Source organism: Jaculus jaculus, chromosome 10 (genome assembly GCF_020740685.1).
Source record: "Jaculus jaculus isolate mJacJac1 chromosome 10, mJacJac1.mat.Y.cur, whole genome shotgun sequence".
Classification (NCBI taxonomy): domain Eukaryota; kingdom Metazoa; phylum Chordata; class Mammalia; order Rodentia; family Dipodidae; genus Jaculus; species Jaculus jaculus.
The window spans coordinates 74,942,652-74,962,651 of NC_059111.1; the positions used below are offsets into that span (position 1 = coordinate 74,942,652).

At 35.3% G+C, this 20,000-nt stretch overlaps 1 protein-coding gene across 15 annotated transcripts in view; it reads left to right on the forward strand.

Annotated features, from left to right (window-relative positions):
- Foxp2 (forkhead box P2) overlaps positions 1 to 20,000 on the forward strand; it is a 567,416-nt gene that overhangs the window by 490,428 nt on the left and 56,988 nt on the right. For 6 of the 15 annotated variants that reach the window (XM_045160021.1, XM_045160028.1, XM_045160024.1 and 3 more), the window contains 4 exons: positions 4,757 to 4,894; positions 5,784 to 5,834; positions 5,988 to 6,197; positions 8,247 to 8,439. In XM_045160021.1, coding sequence (XP_045015956.1) covers positions 4,757 to 4,894; positions 5,784 to 5,834; positions 5,988 to 6,197; positions 8,247 to 8,439 — 592 coding nt within the window. The remainder of the gene's footprint in view (positions 1 to 4,756; positions 4,895 to 5,783; positions 5,835 to 5,987; positions 6,198 to 8,246; positions 8,440 to 20,000) is intronic. The other 9 variants (XM_045160025.1, XM_045160031.1, XM_045160027.1 and 6 more) reach the window with 7 other exon arrangements.

Consider the following 20,000-nt stretch of genomic DNA (forward strand, 5'->3'; position numbering starts at 1 on the left):
GTTGTCAGATGCTGGTAACAGGGACCTGATGTTTTCCACTGTAAATCTCATCTACAGGTTGAGGCTGCTATTTTTCTAGCTCACATTTTTGAAGATAGACTTGTCCTGACACTAACTGAAAGAGAACCTTTTCAGTCACCCTCCTATCACTGGGATGTTTCATTAAGTGATGCATTTTATATGCAAACTCAACAATTTCAGCAGTGCTCCTACAAAAGTAGATTGTGAAGCCAATGCTTTGTCAAATTTTGCCAATCTTCATAATTCCTGCAGTCATTCTTTAGATTCATTTGAAGAGATGTGATCTTTGCATTGTCTTCTAGTAACATTTTCATCCTTCCATTGAGATACAGAGAGAATTCTAACATATATGCACTTTAAATATATGCATTTTTAAGAAAGTATAAAATCATTACCTAACTATAAAAGGGTAATGCTTTTTCTTTTTTTTTTTTACTTTTACCATTTGACTCATCTCTGCACAATTTCAGAATATGTCCTTTCTCATTTCATAATTTATAATTGTATTTTTGCATTTAATTATCTCTACTTACTGGCACACAAATAAAAACATTTAGATTTGATGAAAAAATAAATAAATAAGGCCTCTTAGTTTTAGATCTCCCAGTATAGTAAATATATGAGTTTCAAAATGAAAATTCCCCAGTGAAGTAGGACCTACTTTCTTTCCTTCAAATTGGAGATCTTCACTAATATATCCACAATATTTTCTAAGATACCACTCAAAACCAACTATTTGGGGTCAGTAGATGGTTCAGAAGATAAAGACACTGGCTCTCAAAGCTTACTGGCCCAGGTTCAATTCCCCAGTAACCACATACAGCCAGACACACAAAGTGGGACATAGTTCTGAAGTTCATTTCCCTCTCTCCCTCTCTCTCTTTCTTTCACTCTGTTTGCAAATGAATAAATAGAAATAAATAAAATAATAAAAACAGTAATTTTTTCTGAGTTCATGTGATGGTAGGCCCAGGAGACTTTCATTTACTTCATCTCCAGAAAGTATCTAAGTTCTCCCTCCTTCCTGTAACTCATCTAAATATTAATTAGACCCTCATTATAATATTTGCATGTGTCAAATTACATAACTAGTTGAAGTGTTTCCTTAGGTTTAACACTGAACTTGTTAAGCTGTATTTCAGAAAAGTGTATACTTATTTATACATATTTTAAAATAATCTGATACCTGATGCTGTTTTACCTATTTAAATATTGACACACAGTAGACATGCTGTGCTTTTACAAATAGTGCTAATGACTCTTTTTTTGTCATTGAATTCTTAGATTGCTTGTGGTAGCAAAGAATTGCAATTGGACACTAACCAAAGTCATATAAAGGGAATCAAGGCAATGCGTCACTTAAAATTATTCATAGAAATGAGGTTATGCATTTTGAATACTACTAATTTTCAAACAAGGCAAGGAGCACAGCATTTAATTGTCACTTTGCTACAAAGTCTGCTGGTTGTTTGGCTTGTTTCTTTAGTTTTCTTTCCTTTGTTTTTCTCTGTAGAACAATCAGATACATGGATTCAGCTTTCTTAGTTTGTTATTATTATTATAAATTTCTCCAACTTGTATTTATGCTTCCCTACCTAGATTTCATATTTAATGCATATTTTTAAAGAAATACCTTCTAGATATAAAGAGTTCAGTTAGTTGTGTGTTGGTTGGCTTACTTTCTCTACAGTTTTATATTTGTTTTAGATGGCAGTTTCCTGGAGAGAAAGCCAGAATTTGGTAAAAATTTGCTGACACGTGAGACCACTAAATATGCATGGTTTTAGTATGGCCATGATGTGACAGATATATTTATGTCATAACTACTATTTATAAGGTACAAACTTTTAAAATTAAACACTATTCCATGCAGCAAAAGGGCTAGTAACTCTGAAATTATAGAGGTTTCAAACTTGGCTAACTTTTCTCAGATACCAAGGTACTCACCATGGCATCAAACTACACAGTCATAATACATGTACTGAAGTCTAACTGTAAACTTCACTATACTAAGGCATGTCTCCAATCATAGAACTTTCAATAAAGTTCATTTCTGATTATTATATTTAAAGTACTTTTACTTGCAGAGCTTCAGATAATTAAGTGAAAAGAGATAATTAAGTGAAAATGCTACATACACTGAGCTGCTAGGTGTGAAAGATGGCAAGCTTCTCATCAAGTGATCAGCTCCATTGGAACTATATATTTATATTATATAATTAAGTGCATAAATATATGTATATCACTATACTAACCTCTTCATTTTTATTTTCTTCTTTCCTTCTCTTTCTCTCACACACATATATTTTCTGTCCATCAAATCTGTCTATATCACCCCTCTTTAAAATTAGCTATGATTTTTAGTGCCTGCCTTATATTTGAGCACTTAGGAGACTAAGGCAAGAGGACCACTAGTTTAAGACCAAGTACACCCTGTCTCTCATGTTTTTTCTCTTTGATAGCTCCTGTAGATTTCCTGAGTCTATTCTTATTTCATAAAGTAAAAATTTCATATTTCATATTTCATAAAGTAAAAAAAGCTTAGATGTCTTTATCCCCATATTTCAGCTTGATTTATTTGTTCTTTGAAGAAAATATAAGTTTAAGAGGAGTCCGTTTAAGAGGAGACTTGTTCATAGATTTTTTTTTATTTCTTTTTTGCAAACCACTTACTTTAATCATTGTTTGTTTATCAAAGCACAACCTTGAGTGTTATTCCTTGGGTGCTATCTTTTGTGGGACATGACCTCTCACTGGCCTGTAGCTCACCAAGTAGGCCAGTGAGAACCAGGGATTCACCTGCCTCTGCCTTCCCAGTGATGGAACTACTAGTGTGCACCATCATGCCTAGCATTTTTTGACATGAGTTCTGGAGCTCAAATTTAGGTCCTCATACTTGCAGGACAAGCATTTTGTTGACACAGTTATATCCCCAGTCCAATATTTTTACTTTAGGAAATAAGAATAGACTCAGGATATCCACAGGAGCTATCAAAGAGAAAAAACAAGAGAGATAGGGTCTACTTGGTCTTAAACTAGTGGTCCTCTTGCCTTAGTCTCCTAAGTGCTCAAATATAAGGCAGACACTAAAAATCATAGCTAGTTTTAAAGCACATACTTAAGACTGTTATTTGTTATGCAAAATTGAAATATGATTACATGTGCCCATGTATTTTTTAAAAATGAAAAAATTTTAAATGACTCAATTTTGGAATAATGTTTATTTCTCATGTTACAAAATTGCTAATCTGTATTTTTCAAGATGACAACATGGCAAAATTAAAAGACATAACTATTTTTAGTGATAAATATGAATTCATTTATTTTATTTTGTTTCAAAGTAGAGAAATTCACTCTGGATTTATTTTTTTTTATTTTCTTAGCAACTAGCCTCCTTTTTATTATCCATTTCTCATTCCTTTATAACATAGTGTCAGAAGAGAAGTTTGAACTGCATTAAAAATGACTTTAAATAAATTGTGGACCATACCTATTAATCTTTTCCTGTTGTCAATGACATATTGTTCTATAAACATGTCCTAAAGAAGCTATTTATATAAACACTTGCTTTTATTTATAGCAAAAGTGATTTCTTTTTCCAGGAAAGGAAGTGATTGGTTTTTTAAAGGTTGCAAGCTTGGCAAGCTGACAAGTTGTTTGACTCTGTGCAGGTTACTACAAGAAATGCTGTCCACAGAGCAACTGCTCCTGAACTGAGCATAGACCTCTCAAAGCTGTCCACTGTACTGCTGTTGCTAGCCTTTTCCAGTTTTTCCACACCTTTCTTTCTCTTGAGTGGACTCCTGAGCTTTTCTTATCCTCTATTTTCCTCCCTTCCTTATTTTTTTCTTCTGTTTCTTTCTTAGCCTCCTGTAATATCCTTTGTCTCTTTCAATCCCAAAAAATAGAAGGGTTTATTGAAAGGAAAGCTTAAACAAAATGCTTATTGCTCTTAATTTAATAAATAATCTTTGGGGAAGCTTAGCATTTATGGACTTTATGAAATACATTTGAAATAAGAAAGTATTTATAGAAGAAACTAGACTAATCAGCTTATTATTTCCTCTTTCAAAAAACCAATCTCTAAAGCTATTTTCATATGTGTGTGTGTGTGTGTGTGTGTGTGTGTGTGTGTGTGTGTGCATGTATGTATATACAGAGAAAAGTCCTTTATGAGTTACTACATGTGCCTAGATAGTAATGTTTATGACTATATGCATTTTTAAGTGCTCTATAAGGGTGTGTAACTGTGAAATATTTAGATTGAGCTATATAGATATTACCTATATAGAGACTTTTTTCAAGTTTAGCTATCAGGTATTTATATGCATACATTCCCAACTATTTAATAGCAATTATTTATTTTGAAGGTACCTTTCACATTGCTTTAACTTACCACAGGATGACATTGAGAAGATGTTCAGTAAGGAAGTACTGAGAACACTGACATGGAATTGTTTATTTTTAACTATTCTCCCAAAACTTATACATCTTTGTGCTTGGATGTAAGAATCAAGGAATCATGGGAGTTGAGTGAAAGCTGATGCCCCTTGAAAGCTACTGTGAAACTGCAGTCCTCATTGAATACTGGCATTGAATATTTACTTTTGCAATCTAGAATCTATAACATCAGTGGTATTCAGAGCTGAGGAATTTATGAACGATGACATACAGTTGTGATAGAGGTCAAGAGACAGTAGTTGATGATCACCCTGTCTCTCCCTCTTCATGCCAGGTGCCTGTGTCAGTGGCCATGATGACTCCCCAGGTGATAACCCCTCAGCAGATGCAGCAGATCCTTCAGCAGCAGGTCCTGTCTCCTCAGCAGCTCCAAGCCCTCCTTCAGCAGCAGCAGGCCGTGATGCTGCAGCAGGTAATGTGGGTTACCTGCTTTGGTCTGCTAGCAGGGCTCAAGAGGGGTGCGTTTCTGGCAGTACCGTAAGTCAACTGGACAGCACACCCTCCACATAAAGATCAAACCTATCCACATGTTCAAATGTACATGTCACACTGCAATTATGGGACTGCATAAGATAATGTAGGCTACTTAATCTTCTTGAGTTAATTAAAGTCTATAATAACATCAGAATTTGGGGTAATTTGAAAATAGAATATGTAAATATTCAGATGTGCAGGCACATTATTTGCCAACAGAAGTGTAACTACACCAACTAATTGCTGTTCTTTTCAAACTTCTAACCCTTTAGTACTCCTCTTAGTTCATAGACATGTGAAATCAGAAGAGACCACTTTGGTGAAATAGAGAAGCAAACATTCTAAATTTTCTTTTCCAAAGTCCACTCACCATTTATGAAAAGAGGAATGCATTTATTAGAATAAAGTCAGGCAGTTCAACAACAAATTCATTAAATATGTCTATTTTTCATTAACAAAGATGATGTGCCTAACATGCCTTTTACTGTAACCTTGAGGGTACATGACATGGACTTGCTGTTGTATACATGCTTACCATGGGAAATCACGGGCATTCCTTGAATTCCTGCACAGTGACTATGAACATGAGCACAAGTTAGTGGTTTTTCTTTCTAAATCTCACACTGTTCTCAACATTTAATAGGTTAAATTGTTTTCCCAGTAAGAATAGAGCCATCTGATTTTTATGGAGCTAACTTTTGACTCTTACAAGTGGTAGAATATAATCTATTTTTATATGCTCATAAGACTTCAGATATAATAATTTTAGAGTATTAATTTTGGTTCTGGCCCTTTAGAATACAGATTTTCTATACCCTTTTGTTTAGGATTGTTTGGATTCTGGATTGGAAAATTTCAGAGCTGCCTTGGGAAGAAATGTATGTAGAGCTGTCTCTTTGAATCCAGTGCATATTTTTGTTGTTGTTGTTGTTTTCTGTGAGGTGAATCTTAATGGCTACTCTGCCATGTGCCAGTCTAGAAGAGTTTAGGAGATTTATAATACTTGAAACTTTTGCCTTTATTTATTAAAGTCAAAATGGTTTATTCAGCAACAACTACAAGAGTTTTACAAGAAACAGCAAGAGCAGTTACATCTTCAGCTTTTGCAGCAGCAACAGCAGCAGCAGCAGCAGCAACAGCAGCAGCAGCAGCAGCAACAGCAGCAGCAGCAACAGCAGCAGCAGCAGCAGCAACAGCAGCAGCAGCAGCCGCCACCACACCCTGGGAAACAAGCAAAAGAGGTAGGATCTGCTGACCTCATCCTGCATCATAGCACGAGGTTGCCAAGGGCTGTGGGAAGCCAGAATGGCCCTAGATCTTCCTGTAACCAGGCCCTGCCTGTCAAAGATGCAGTGTCATATATTTTTACTGAGCTTAATCACAATGACAATGAAACTCTCATGATCTCCTTTCTTTCTTTCTTTCTTTCTTTCTTTCTTTCTTTCTTTCTTTCTTTCTTTCTTTCTTCTTTCTTTCTTTCTTTCTTTTTTTTCTGAGCATGAGACTTGAAAGTCATCATGCAATGCTGCATTCATCTAATATTTGCTAATGAATCACAGTGTACAAAGAGCAAGTTGTTGGGTGGACAAAGTACTGATTATCTTGTATTCACTGAGAATCCAAGTTGGTGAGGAAACCTTATTTTTCTCAGTGGTACAGCTCAGAGAACAGGCATGCAAATTTAGCCTATTGTTGTGGGGTGGGGGGAGCAGTGGGAAGACAGAGGAGAGAAACTGGTTGAGCACAGATTTCAAAGTCAAAGGCCCCTGATTAATGAACTGCAAGTGTAGGTTTGGAGTGGCGAGTAGAAAGTTCCAGTTTGATGTGCTCATAAATCAAAGTGACAAGCTGGCTTCTCAGGCCTAGCTTGCACTTGTCAGCAAACTGCATCAAATATAAACATAATACAAACAAAACATGTTGAAGTAGTTAAATTGATCAGCAGGTATCAGAGCTGTTGTCTTCAAGCTGCCCATTATGCAAACGTACAGGAAACAGTGTTGACCTCCTGAGGCCTTGTTTCTGTTTGGATTTGTGAATAGAATTTCAGACAGCCATCAACTACAGAATAGAAATTGCTCCCTTATTTCTCAGGAGGCTTTGGGCAATCCACATGACTTGCTCCATTATGCAGTCTGTTTTCCAGTGAGCGCATCACAAGTTTCTCTTTTCCCCAAACTAAAAAGTAAAGGTCTTCCACTGCAGCGTGTCTTCCTCTGAAGTGTGACTGCCATCTCCTACCCTCCCGAGTCCAAAGTACTCTGGTTTGTCTTGTAACGCCTCACAAAATTGGAAGTTATACTTTTCTTTATAATAAGGGCACTTTTCGACTTGCACATAACTCAGTCTTTAATATATTCAGAGAAAAAGTAACAGAAAGACAGAGAGTGTGTGGTAATGTGCCCAGCCTGTGATGGCTATCTCCCAATTTATTAATAGATCACCAGAGACTATATTCATGAATATCCACAAATCAAACTGATTCAAGTGGAAAAATAAAAATTAAAAATGGAAAAGTATTGTGGAACCTGACCATTTCTATGAAGTGTTTACTCCTTTTGTCTAAATAAAAGTACTACCATTTTTTAAAAATATTGTTTGTTCATTTTTTATTTATTTATTTGAGAGTGACAGACACAGAGAGAAAGACAGATAGAGGGAGAGAGAGAGAATGGGCAATCCAGGGCTTCCAGCCACTGCAAACGAACTCCAGACACATGCGCCCCCTTGTGCATCTGGCTAACATGGGACCTGGGGAACTGAGCCTTGAACCGGGGTCCTGAGGCTTCACAGGCAAGCGCTTAACCGCTAAGCCATCTCTCCAGCCCTAAAAGTATTATCATTTGACAGGGCATGGTGGTGCACCCCTTTAATCTCAGCACAGGGGAGGCAGAGGTAAAAGGATCTCCATGAGTTCAAGGCCAGACTGAGACTACATAGTGAATTCTAGGTCAGCCAGGGCTATAGCGAGACCCTATCTCAAAAAACCAAAAGTAAAACAAACAAAAAGAAAACCACTATCATTTGTATAACTAATTTCTAAATATTCAAACCCTTGTTAGATACTACCTGTAAACATTGTTCAGTGCTCTCAAGGCAAGCTCCTTGGTCTCTGCTGCTGGCTGACCTTTAAGAGAAAGGCAGCTGAGCCTCCAGAACCTGTTCACAAGAACTTTGAACACTGGATGGCCAAGAACTCCCCTGGGGAAGGAAGGCATTTCTGTGGGGGTGAGAGGTCTGTGTCAACCTTGCTCTCTGTTTTGACTGGCTGAATTTTCTGACCCTTGCAGCAACAGCAGCAACAGCAGCAGCAGCAACAACAGCAGCAGCAGCAGTTGGCAGCCCAGCAGCTCGTCTTCCAGCAACAGCTTCTCCAGATGCAGCAACTGCAGCAACAACAGCATCTGCTTAGCCTCCAGCGTCAGGGCCTCATCTCCATTCCACCTGGCCAGGCGGCACTTCCCGTCCAGTCACTGCCTCAAGGTATACCCAGCATGCTGTTGTGTGTGGCATTTCCAACCTTGCACTTTCTAGCATTTCCATGGCCTGTCTTACACCTTAAGGAATGGTGTGTTTATGATTTTCAGGTTTATTGTTGAAACATGACCACTAACATGCTTGCTTGACTCATGGCCTAGAAGCACAGAAATTTTTACCACATGCTGCTTTCAAGTGTGTAGTAAAACTCTTCAAGTGTTTTGTTGGATATTAAATATATATTTATCAATTTTATGAGTAGAAAACAACTTATAAGGCAGCACAATGCATGCAATACTGAGTATACAGGAGGAATTGCAAGGAATGGGTCTGCTGGGAAAGCTAGCAGAATTCCAGTTTACCGAGTGAACTTATGGTGATATTTGGTGGACAAATGATCAAATGATAAAAGCATCTGTTCTTTACCTTGAAATCTCCATTTACAACAGAGAAACTGTAGGCTTTCCCTGAATCACATCCTATGTCATGGGACTACAGTCATGCTATTTTTCCTAACTTAATATTGCCTATGCATGTGGTGTGAATTCCAGCTTTAAAAAGCTTTCAAGTGAAGCCGGGCATGGTGGCGCACGCCTTTAATCCCAGCACTCGGGAGGCAGAGGTAGGAGGATCACCGTGAGTTCAAGGCCACCCTGAGACTACAGAGTTAATTCCAGGTCAGCCTGGACCAGAGTGAGACCCTACCTCGAAAAACAAAACAAAACAAACAAAAAAAAAAAACAAAAAAACTTTCAAGTGGGTTATTATTTTTCTACATAAGAAAACTCAAAGTGCACACCAATGCAACTGTATATATGTATTGTTCTCAATTTGGGGAAAGAAGTTTATGTAAAATAGAAAAATAATTGTAAAGTGTGTTGGAGAGGTGGCTTTGCAGTTAAGGCACTTGTCTGTGAAGCCTACATACCCAGGTTTGATTCCCTAGTACCCATGGAAGCCAGATGCACAAGATGGCACATGTGTCTGAAGTTTATTTGTGGCTAAAAGCCCTGGCATGCCCATTCTCTATCTCTCTCTGCCACTTTCTCTCTTTCTCTCTCTCAAAAAAATAAATAAATGAAATATTTTTTTAAAAGCCTTAAAAAAAGAAACATCAACTGGGCATGATGGCACACGCTTTTAATCCCAGCACTTGGGAGACAGAGGTAGGAGAATCACTGTGAGTTTGGAGCTACCCTGAGACTAAGTAGTGAATTCAGCCTGGGCTAGCATGAGACCCTACCTCAAAAAAACCACAAAAATAAAGAAAGAAAAATCATGGTAAACAAATTACTACGTTAAAATTCTCAATTCTGGTAAATCATTCTTTGTCAGAGAATATTCTAATTTGCATTCAGATTTTGGTGGGACAAAATTCATTAATTCAAGTTAACTTTAGTTAAAATTAACTATATTTGTCACAAAGGGTTTTACATATAGATGAAGTTGATGTACATTTTCCTGAAAATGAAGAAGCAAGTGCAATTAAATATAAAAATTAAAGTTGGGTAAATAAAAGCCAACTTTTAATGTATATATGGTTATGGTTTGCTAGCATACAAAATTCATATTAAATTCACATCTTTCTCTTCTGGGCTATCAAATTATTATCTCCTCTGTTCAATTTCCTCTCAATTTTTTTGTCATTCACCTGACTTCAGATCTTCTAATTACCTAACCAAAGCATTCCTAGAAAAATTTGTGAGTTATCCCAGAGAACTAGAATAACTTTTATTGTCATCATAGAAATTAATATCATTAATGTTATTCACAAATTATTGCTGAAAAAAATAAACAGGATTTGAAGATAAATAAAATACTAAAGTATTTATTTACTTATATTTCTAGCCCTAAGAGTTTAGTTTAGCCTGATTCTCCTCAGTTCATTTTCCCATAACCCACAAAAACAGCTGGATGTGGCTTTGTGGGGAGAACAGCAGCTCCCTATCAAGGCAACAGGCAGACAAGTAATGGAGGAAGACACCCAACTTTCTCCTCTGTCCTCCACACACATGCATGGGACACACACACTTGCATACGCCACACTCACCACATGCAAACACCATATACACACATGTTCAAAAGAAAGAAGTTTCAAGCAGTGTAAACATGGATTTCTTTCAATAGAAACTATACTGAAACAGAAGCATCATGGAGAAGTTTAACTCACTGATTTTTATTAAAATTTAAATAAATTTGTATTGATGATTGATTAAATGAGAATGTTCTCAATAGGAGATAATTATTTACCATGATCTTAGTAAAATTATCTAAATACCTTGAGTTTAAAATAAGTTTATAGAAATACAGAATAGCTAATTTATAATAATTTGTCAAACTAGATTCTTCCAAAACACACAACAATCTTATCAGACAATACACTTTGTTATTATATAATGATTCCAAGGGATCTTAGAGGAAATTTCTCTCATTTCTGAGTTGGTTTTAGATAGAATTACCTTTCTGCATTTTACTTTCCTTCCTTTAATTTTTTTAATTTTATTTATTTATTTATTTATTTATTTTTGAGAGAGAGAGAGAGACTGATGTGTCAGGGCCTCTTGATACTGTAAAAGAACTCTAGACACACTCATCACTTTGTGCATCTGGCTTTATGTGGGTACTAGGGAATCAAGCTTGGGCTGTCAGGATTGGCAAGTAAACACCTTTAGACTCTGAGAAATCTCCTAGTTTCTATTTCCTAATTTTATACTCCACTGGATATATAAGAGTAAAAAGTATGCAGACTGAGAAGATTTTGAGAAACAAACTCTCCTAAAGCATGTTTGGGGCAGAAGTACTCTTTCTTTCCTTATTTCTTTCTTGTATTCTTCCTTTCTTTTTTAGCACCCATTGATTGTTTTAAAATATTTTTATTTATTTGCAAGCATAGAGAGATAGAAAAGAGAGAGAGAATGGGCTCACCAGGGCCTCCATCCACTGCAAATGAACACCAGATACATTCACCTTTTTGTGCATCTGGCTTTATGTGGACACTGGAGAATTGAACTCAGGTCATTAGGTTTTGTAGGCAAGTACTTTAACCACTGAGCCATCTTTCTAGCCCTCGTTTTTTGTAAACAGAGTCTCCCTCTCTAGCTCAGGCTAGCTCTAATTTATGGGCTATCTTACCACCTCAGCTTCCTAGATCCTGGGATTACAGACATGAGTCATTATGCCTGGCTAGATAAATTATACTTTAAATAAAAAGATGAAACTACTAAAACATGTTGCCATTAATAGAGGTAAATAAATACTATTGGAAAATGCAGAATCAAAACTTAAAGTGGTTCATAGTATTATGCTGGGATTCCAAAATGAGAGTGGGAAAAGTAAAGAAGCAATTATTGGGTAATTGCAACTCTGAATCATTTCTATCTTAGTTACAGTTTATTTCAGGTGAAAGTGTTTTGAATACCTTTGTAATCAGTTCCCAAATTCACCTTTACTAAGATTTTGGATTATTGATTTATTGGCCATTAGTAATAGTCACATGAAAACCAAGTGTGCTTACTGCACAGTGGTAAATGATGGTCTCTTTATGGTCTTTGAAATATGCATATATCATATGTCCCCATGACTTAAGAAAACTATTTTAAGATACCTTGAAATTATAACATCTTAAGTTATGTAAAAATTATACAAATTTTAAAAATAATTATAACAGTATATATTTATATTTTTTCTCTAAAGCTATATATTTTATCATTTGAACACAAACTATTTAAATATTAAAAGTTTAAAGTTATCATGAATACTCATTTAATTTTGACCCAAAATGAAAAATAGATAACTAAACCACCATTTCTACATATGTGTATAGTTTGTACATAAGGTATTTGTAGGTACACAAAAGTCAAAATGATGGATTTGTAAATCAATTTTTGATTATACTGATTTAAACTCATCCTATGATAGTATATCTATATATGAATGAATAATTTCATTTAGTGGCATATTTTCATGATCTGATGCCATGATCCACTGGTTAGGAGATAGAAATTATGCAAATACTTAATACTTTAATAAGATTTGATGAGCAGATGAAACTATATTCTAATATACAATATATTTACAGGTTGACTATGATTAAGTATTACCTCTTTATTTAAAGTTGTACTTGCTTCAATTTCAGTCACTTGCAGTTAAATGTAGTCCAACAATATTAAATAGACAATTCTAGAAATAGTTATTGAGTTTTAAGTTGCTCAGCATTCTGAGTATCAAAATTTAATCTCTCTCCAACCTAGTTCATCCTTCATGGGAAGGTAACTATCAAATTGTCTTTCTAATCACAACAACCACATTGAACATGCTACCTGCCCAGTCTTTACTTAACCATCTGAGTCATCAGATAAGCTGTTGTGAAATTGAAATTCTTGCTTTCTAGTAACCTTTATTTGAATTAATAATGATCCCCACACATGAATGGTTATGCTGGCAATTCAGAAATACCATAGGTGAGTTGTAATAAAAAGGTGAACCATGGAGCTGAAAAGATAGCTAGGCAGTTAAGGCACTTGCCTGCCAAGCCTAAAGACCCAGGCTCAATTCCCTAGTACCCACATAAAGTCAGATGCCCAAAGTGGCACATTCGCGAAGTCTGTTTAAGGCAGATGGAAACTCTGGCATACTCATGCTCTCTGCCTCCTATCTTTTTCTACTTACAAATAAATAAATAAATAATAAACATTTTTTAAAGGTGAAACATCTTACCCTGATAGGGGATTAAAAATATTGAAGTTGGGCTGGAGAGATGGCTTAGTGGTTAAGATGCTTGCCTTAGAAGGCTAAGGACCTAGGTTTGATTCTCCAGATCCCCCATGAGCCAGATGCACATGGTGGTGCATGAGTCTAGAGTTTGTTTGCAGTGACTAGAGACCCTAGCACACCCATTTCTCTCTCTCTCTCTCTCTGTGTGTGTGTGTGTGTGTGTGTGTGTGTGTGTGTATCTAAAAAATAAATAAATGAAAATAATACAGAAAAAAAAATTAAAACATTAAAATTGATAAACTTTACTATATGAATGAATGCTCTAGGGCCAGGTGTGGTGGTGCATGCTTTTAATCTCAGCATCTGGGAGGCAGAGGCAGGAGGGTTGCCATGAGTTCAAGCCCACCCTGAGATTACATAGTGAATTCCAGGTCAGCCTGAGCTAGAGTGAAACTGACCTCAAAAAAAAATAATAAAATAAAATAAAGAGTGAATGTTCTGTCTGTGAAATTGGCAATAACTAGAATGAAACCCATATTAGTTTTTCCAATGCACCTCAACCTGCAAACATTATGGTTCCAATAAGTGATATGTGCTTATTTAAATTAGAGAAAGCATTGAATGATAGCACTTGGTACTATTCACATTTTTGGGCACACACTGGGTGTTGTGGAATTCATAATTAATATATATGGGCTGAGATGCATGTGGTGAAAATTTTGTCTTATTCCAATTTTTTAACATATTTTTGAATGTTATTTAAAATATAAATTTTTCATAAACAATCTGAAAGATCAGACAGAGAATGCTAGACTTTAGTCAATAGTATTTTGAATTAACACCTTATACAACTTGGAATCAGAGAGCTGTTGAATGATAAAGAATATGAAATCTTTTGCAATAGATATAATAATGTCCTTTATGCTGAATTAGCAATGTGCTCAAGATAGTATTTGGCTCAATATTCAGCCAGCCAGATATACTGACTTCATTCTGTACTAAAATAGCAATCTGCCTGCTTCACCACTCCTGGCATTCTGGATCTTTGCCTCATCAGTGTTCATGTGCTTTCATAGATCACTATTTAGGTAATCATTCTTAAACATATCAATATGAACAATGCATGCACAATTATTACTTAAAAACTAAAAGCTTTTCCTTTGTCACTTGAAGTAAAAAATCTCCTTTGGTGCTTAATTGATAATCTAACAATGAGTTGAAAATATATATCTGTGAAAGTACACTTGGCAGCATTGCCTATGAATACTGATTGATGAATACTATGAATATTCATTGCATTATAGGAAGTTACTTGTAAATAGATACATAGAAATTTACTTAGTTTTGAGAAAATGTAAATAAGAACTTTAAACCAATGAGAGACCCTGTCTCCAAAGACAGTTGATGGTATTCCTGAGGAACAACTGAGGTTGTTCTCTAGCCTCAGGTGTACATGTACACACATATGTACATGAACATTTACACACATACTGTACAAATATTATAGCCCTGATTAATATAAAAAGGTAGGCAGATGGATAGATTATAGATGATAGATGGTTAGACAGATGTTAGATGTATACTCAGATGAATTTCTGTCTCCAAAAGTTCTTTGGTAGAGATAGTTGTTTCCTGTTTTAGTTTGATATAATGCTGTTTACTACTTGTAATTGGTATTTGGTCAAAATGTGTAATTTTTGCACCTCTCATTAAGCATAACATGTAAATGTGTGAATGATGTGTGTGGCATCAGTGGTTGGCATCAATATATATAGTGCTATATTATATTTTCCTGATTACAAACAACCGCATGAATAAGAGTCCAGAAACACAGTTTTCCTTCTGGGAAGAACTGGAAATTTGTTTCTATGTGTACTTGATTTTGTTATCCAGTTATACTGGCTATGTGTAGCGGCTTTTCAAATTCTAAAAGTTATGATAAACCATGGAAAGTATGTCGTAATATGTCAGTTCATAATATTGACTATCAACTTAACAAAATATAGATACAAATTCTTCTTTCAAAGCTTACATTCTTTATTTTATAAGTAATCCCAGAAATTTATCTAGACATTAATAAGCAATATTTGGTTATTTAGATATTCACAATAGATTTGTGTTGCATGATAGTTTATAAATATTATTTGACATTTAAAAATTGTTAGATGTAGAAAATCAAAAGACTTTGAAATATTCATTTCTTTTTGAATGTGAAAAAGGGATGAATGAGATGTTTAATCAATAATACAACCACAGAAATGTTTTAACCTGTAAACTCCATAGTTGTTAAACCTATGTATAAATTTCCAAATTCTAATGAATTCCTAGCACAATTCTTTGTAATTTGTGCTTGCTCCTTAAACTCAGAATACAGAATTGAGGAATTATTACTGAATTGCCTTTTGAGCTATATTTTATAAAGTTTAATTAAGAATTATTTATTCTATTCACCGAACTCTTGAGAAAATAGCTCTTGCATATTTATTTTTAACACTGGCAGCAAATAATAATAAGATCAAACCATCAATTGATAGTGTAGGAGGGTTTCTCAACTTTTTTGTGGTGATTTGCTACATATATTTGCTACAGAATGGGGACACCAGGGCCTCTTATCACTATAAACAATCTTCAGATACATGCACCACTTTGTGCACCTGGCTCTTATGTGGGTACTGGGGATTTGAGCTCAGGCTGTCAGGCTTTGCAGGCAAGTGTCTTAACTGCTGAGTCATTTCTCCAGCCCAAGATCCTCACTTAATATAAAGCTGGATATCGTAGCTCTAGAATCTAATACCAGAACACCTAAAAGGGCAGTAGAGACATGAAAATCATCAGAAAGCTCACAGGCCAGCAAGCCTGGTGGACGCAATAGTAAACAACAAGAAACACTGCTTCAAAGAAGGTAGAAGCCAAAAATTAGTATCCAGAGTTACCCGATGACCTCCACAATTACATCACAGAACGTACATACACATATGAATAAGCACAGACCTACACACACAAATGAAGATTATTTTAGAATGAGCTTTAAAAGAAATGTTTTCTAAATATTTTGGGGAAATGTTTATATAAAAAGTTTTAACTTTCTTTGTTCTTGAACATTTCAGAATTGTTTTGCACAAACCATGAGACTCCTTATTAGAGAACTTTAGACCTCTTGCATTAGTAGCTTTTAGAAAAAAAAAATCCATAGACTACTGTTTAATTGAACTTCATATTACTATTGGAAATATAACCTATTACTATCTAGACTTCAAAATTATTAAAACTTTCCCCATTGTCCAAATTGGTTGACTTATTGTTTCATATACATAAATCATTTTACAGGAGAAAGATGAGCAAGAACTTGTTAGCTGGGAAAATTTTGTCCCAAAAGAAAGAGAATATTGTCTTCTAGAAATTCATAACCATCAATACCTCTCCCCTCCTATGGCAGTCTGGACACTGGAATTCTCTGTGAGCTTTAAGCACTACTGGTATCTGAATCTCATGTCCTCACATGGTTCAAGATTTTGTGCTGTGGTCAGGGAATTGGAGTTTTACAATATCCTGCTGTGACTATAATGTGCCAGCACACTTGGAAACCACTGTGACCATTCACTTCTGTTATTTTCTACTTCATGTCTATAATAATTTAAAGCTATTTTTCCCTGAATCTATCTAAAAACAATGCCTGGGTGCTAAGCAGCTTATTCACCAAATATTTATTGAGGCCTATTAAGGACCCAGCATTTGTTACCTTATCTTTAACAGATTTCACAGGAATCTTTCACAAAACAAGTGGATATTTACTTTAACCTAATTATTAACAAATTAGTAAACTAAATTAGTAATAGCATTCGCTATAGTTTCTATAGATTTTGTAATTAATGGGCATACACAATGTTATCAGTTAATAAATGTTAGAGTGAACTACTACCATTTGTTATTCTTTTCTTTAAATTTCTTTATTTGAGAGACAGAGACAGACAGGGGTAAGTATCGGCAAGTCAGGGCCTCCTGGCACAGAATTTTGTGCACCTGGCATTACATAAGTATTGTAGAATAGAATCTGGCTTTGCAAACAAGTGCCTTTAACCAGTGAGCAATCTTTGTCACCCCCCCATGTGTTATGCTTCAGACTAGTTAGTGATGCTTGTGAGCTGAATCCTTTTCAGAGGATTCCTATCTGAGAATTAATAGGTGTTCAAGAACAGTATGATTCTGTTATCACCAAACAATTGAGCACATACCAGGCACAGATGATATGAAGGGAAAATAAGTATCTGTTCTTCTTCATCAACCTTAGTATTAGGGGAGAGTAAGATAGTGGGTGAGGAGAGACAGAGATCTCCATGGATAGGTCAGCCTATGCATAGCCTCGTGAAACAATAAATATTCTGAAAGTATAAGGAAGTTAAGGAGTTAAGGAATACTCTAAGCAAGATGGGGAAGAAAGGCAACAAATGTTTGCATCCAGGGAGAAATAGCTGGTCACCAGAACAACAAAAGGAAATGTGGAGAGAGTAATAGATGAGGTCTGACAAGAGCCAGATAATCAATGTCACATTACATGAGCCACAGGAAGGGGTGATTTTTTTTTTTTTTTCTGTTGACTTACTTTTTCTAAGTATTCTTTAAGACTTTGGAGGCTTTGCCTTAAAATTGACACAAATAACCTAATTTACATTTCAAGAGAACATTCTAACCCTCCATATGAAGAGCAAATTCATATAACAAAAGGCAGGCAAGAGCGGGAAGAGAATGAAAAGGTCTAGCCATAGCTGAGAACAGAGTTGACAGTGGAGGAAGAAAGAGGCAGCATGTGAGGTGGTGAGTTCTGTTGCAGACATGGGAATGCTGAAAAGAAAGACTGGCTGCTAGGGTTCTGCTGTGAGGACACCCAAATATTCAGACAGGTCATAAAAATTAGAGCTGATGGGCTGGAGAGATAGCTCACTGGTGAAGATACTTGCCTGGAAAGCCTAATGACCCTGGTTCTAATCCCCAGTACCCACATAAAACCCAATGCACAAAGTGATACCATGCATCTGGAGTTCGTTTGTAGTGGCTGGAGGCCCAGGAGTGCCCATTCTCTCTCTCTCGCTCCATATATATATAAAAACTCACTTTGCAAATAAGAAAATATTAAATAAATGTTATGGTTGAAAAAAAGTGTCAAAATCCTGGTTTCATACTAAAATTAAAGTAATAGTTAATGATTTATATATAAAAAAATTTCCAAAGTACTAATGAAGATGCCTGTTTTTATAAAGCTACATTTTCATAGAAAAAATGTTATTCCTGAATAATTTTAAAAGCCTGAATTATCTGATATTACCTTTCATCTCAGACTGTGACTTGACAGCTTAAAGAGACAGTCATTGAACTGATGGTTTTCAGTAAAGTATCCATATCTGTATGAACTTGTGATAGGCATATCAATTTAATGTTACCACTGTGATGGATAATTTGTTCACAAGTTACAACTGGATGAGTAAAGAATTTTTCTGTTGCTATTAGCTATTACCAATATGCTATTACCACTATGGGTAGATCAGCATTTTTCCCACACACCTAGGGGTGGTTGTAAAAGGTCTCACTCTGCTCCCGGGGAAGCTCTGTCATTTTCTCCAACTTTTCCTGTCTGTTTCAACCTTCCCTACCCCATACATCCATGTGTAGTGTCTTGTGCATGTATGTATTGGGGTGGGGGATAGTGATTTTTTCAATGCACTCTCACATTGTATTAGACATAGATATATGCATTATTATACTATGCAGAATGTGGAGCTGAGGAATACTAGATTTCTGTATCTTGGCAGGTTCACTTGCAGTAAGGCCCACTGAGGTTCAGAACATGAGGAACTCAGTAAAACTCTAGGATGTAATATGTGCTTACTTGCTCACTAAATTGTAGTCATTATCATCGTAGCTTTATTCAGTTCCTGTAATATTTTCCTTAGGTAATACTTTATGAACATATTGCCTGGTTATATATATCACATCCTTAACATATATAACATTTTAGCATATATAACTTTTGTGACCATGAACACATTTTTGACCCTCTTACTCTTTCTGAGTTCATATCAGTAAATCAATGGAAAATAAATTGTCCCTGCTATATTGGATCATAGCAAGCGTTACAAAGCATGTAATATATTAAGAATAGTTTGACATAGTATTTAATACATGTAAGTTCTTTTTTGTAAGTCATGTAAATGATAAACACTTAAAACTTATTTAAAAATTTTACTCAACAGCTAAAAGACTATGCCTAACTTTCCTAATTTCATTGTCAGGTAATTTGCTTAATCTAAACCAAGGAATTATTTAAAAAGAGAAATTGAATTTTGTGTCCATATTTAATAACTGAAGCAGTGATTTAGGTAATATCTATTGAAATGATCTCCATTGGTAAGCATGTCTGGTTTCTTTAGGATCACAAATAGAAATTCAATCATTTAGTTGAACTCTGAACAGAATGAACGTAACAACCAAATAACTAAATGCTTTTGGTTTTCTTCCTTTTTTTTTTCTTTGTTTTGGTATGTGTTATTTACAAAGCCAGGCTTCTTTTCCAATCCTCACTAGTAATACTAATAGTAAGTAATGGCTTAAAAGCATGAATGTTTAATTTTTAAATAGGACTTATGTGATATTTTTCTATTAATACTTATATTTTTATCAACACTGTTCTCTGCACTATTTTCAAATTGTTAGTCTCTAACAAATAATGTATTCAAGACAAAAGCTATTGTTATTGATGGTATAAAGTTATTTTATTGTATATTAGGTAATGCTGATAATATTTCTCCATTAATGATACCAAGTCATTATAATGAAGTTTACCATGTTATATCACTGGGGCT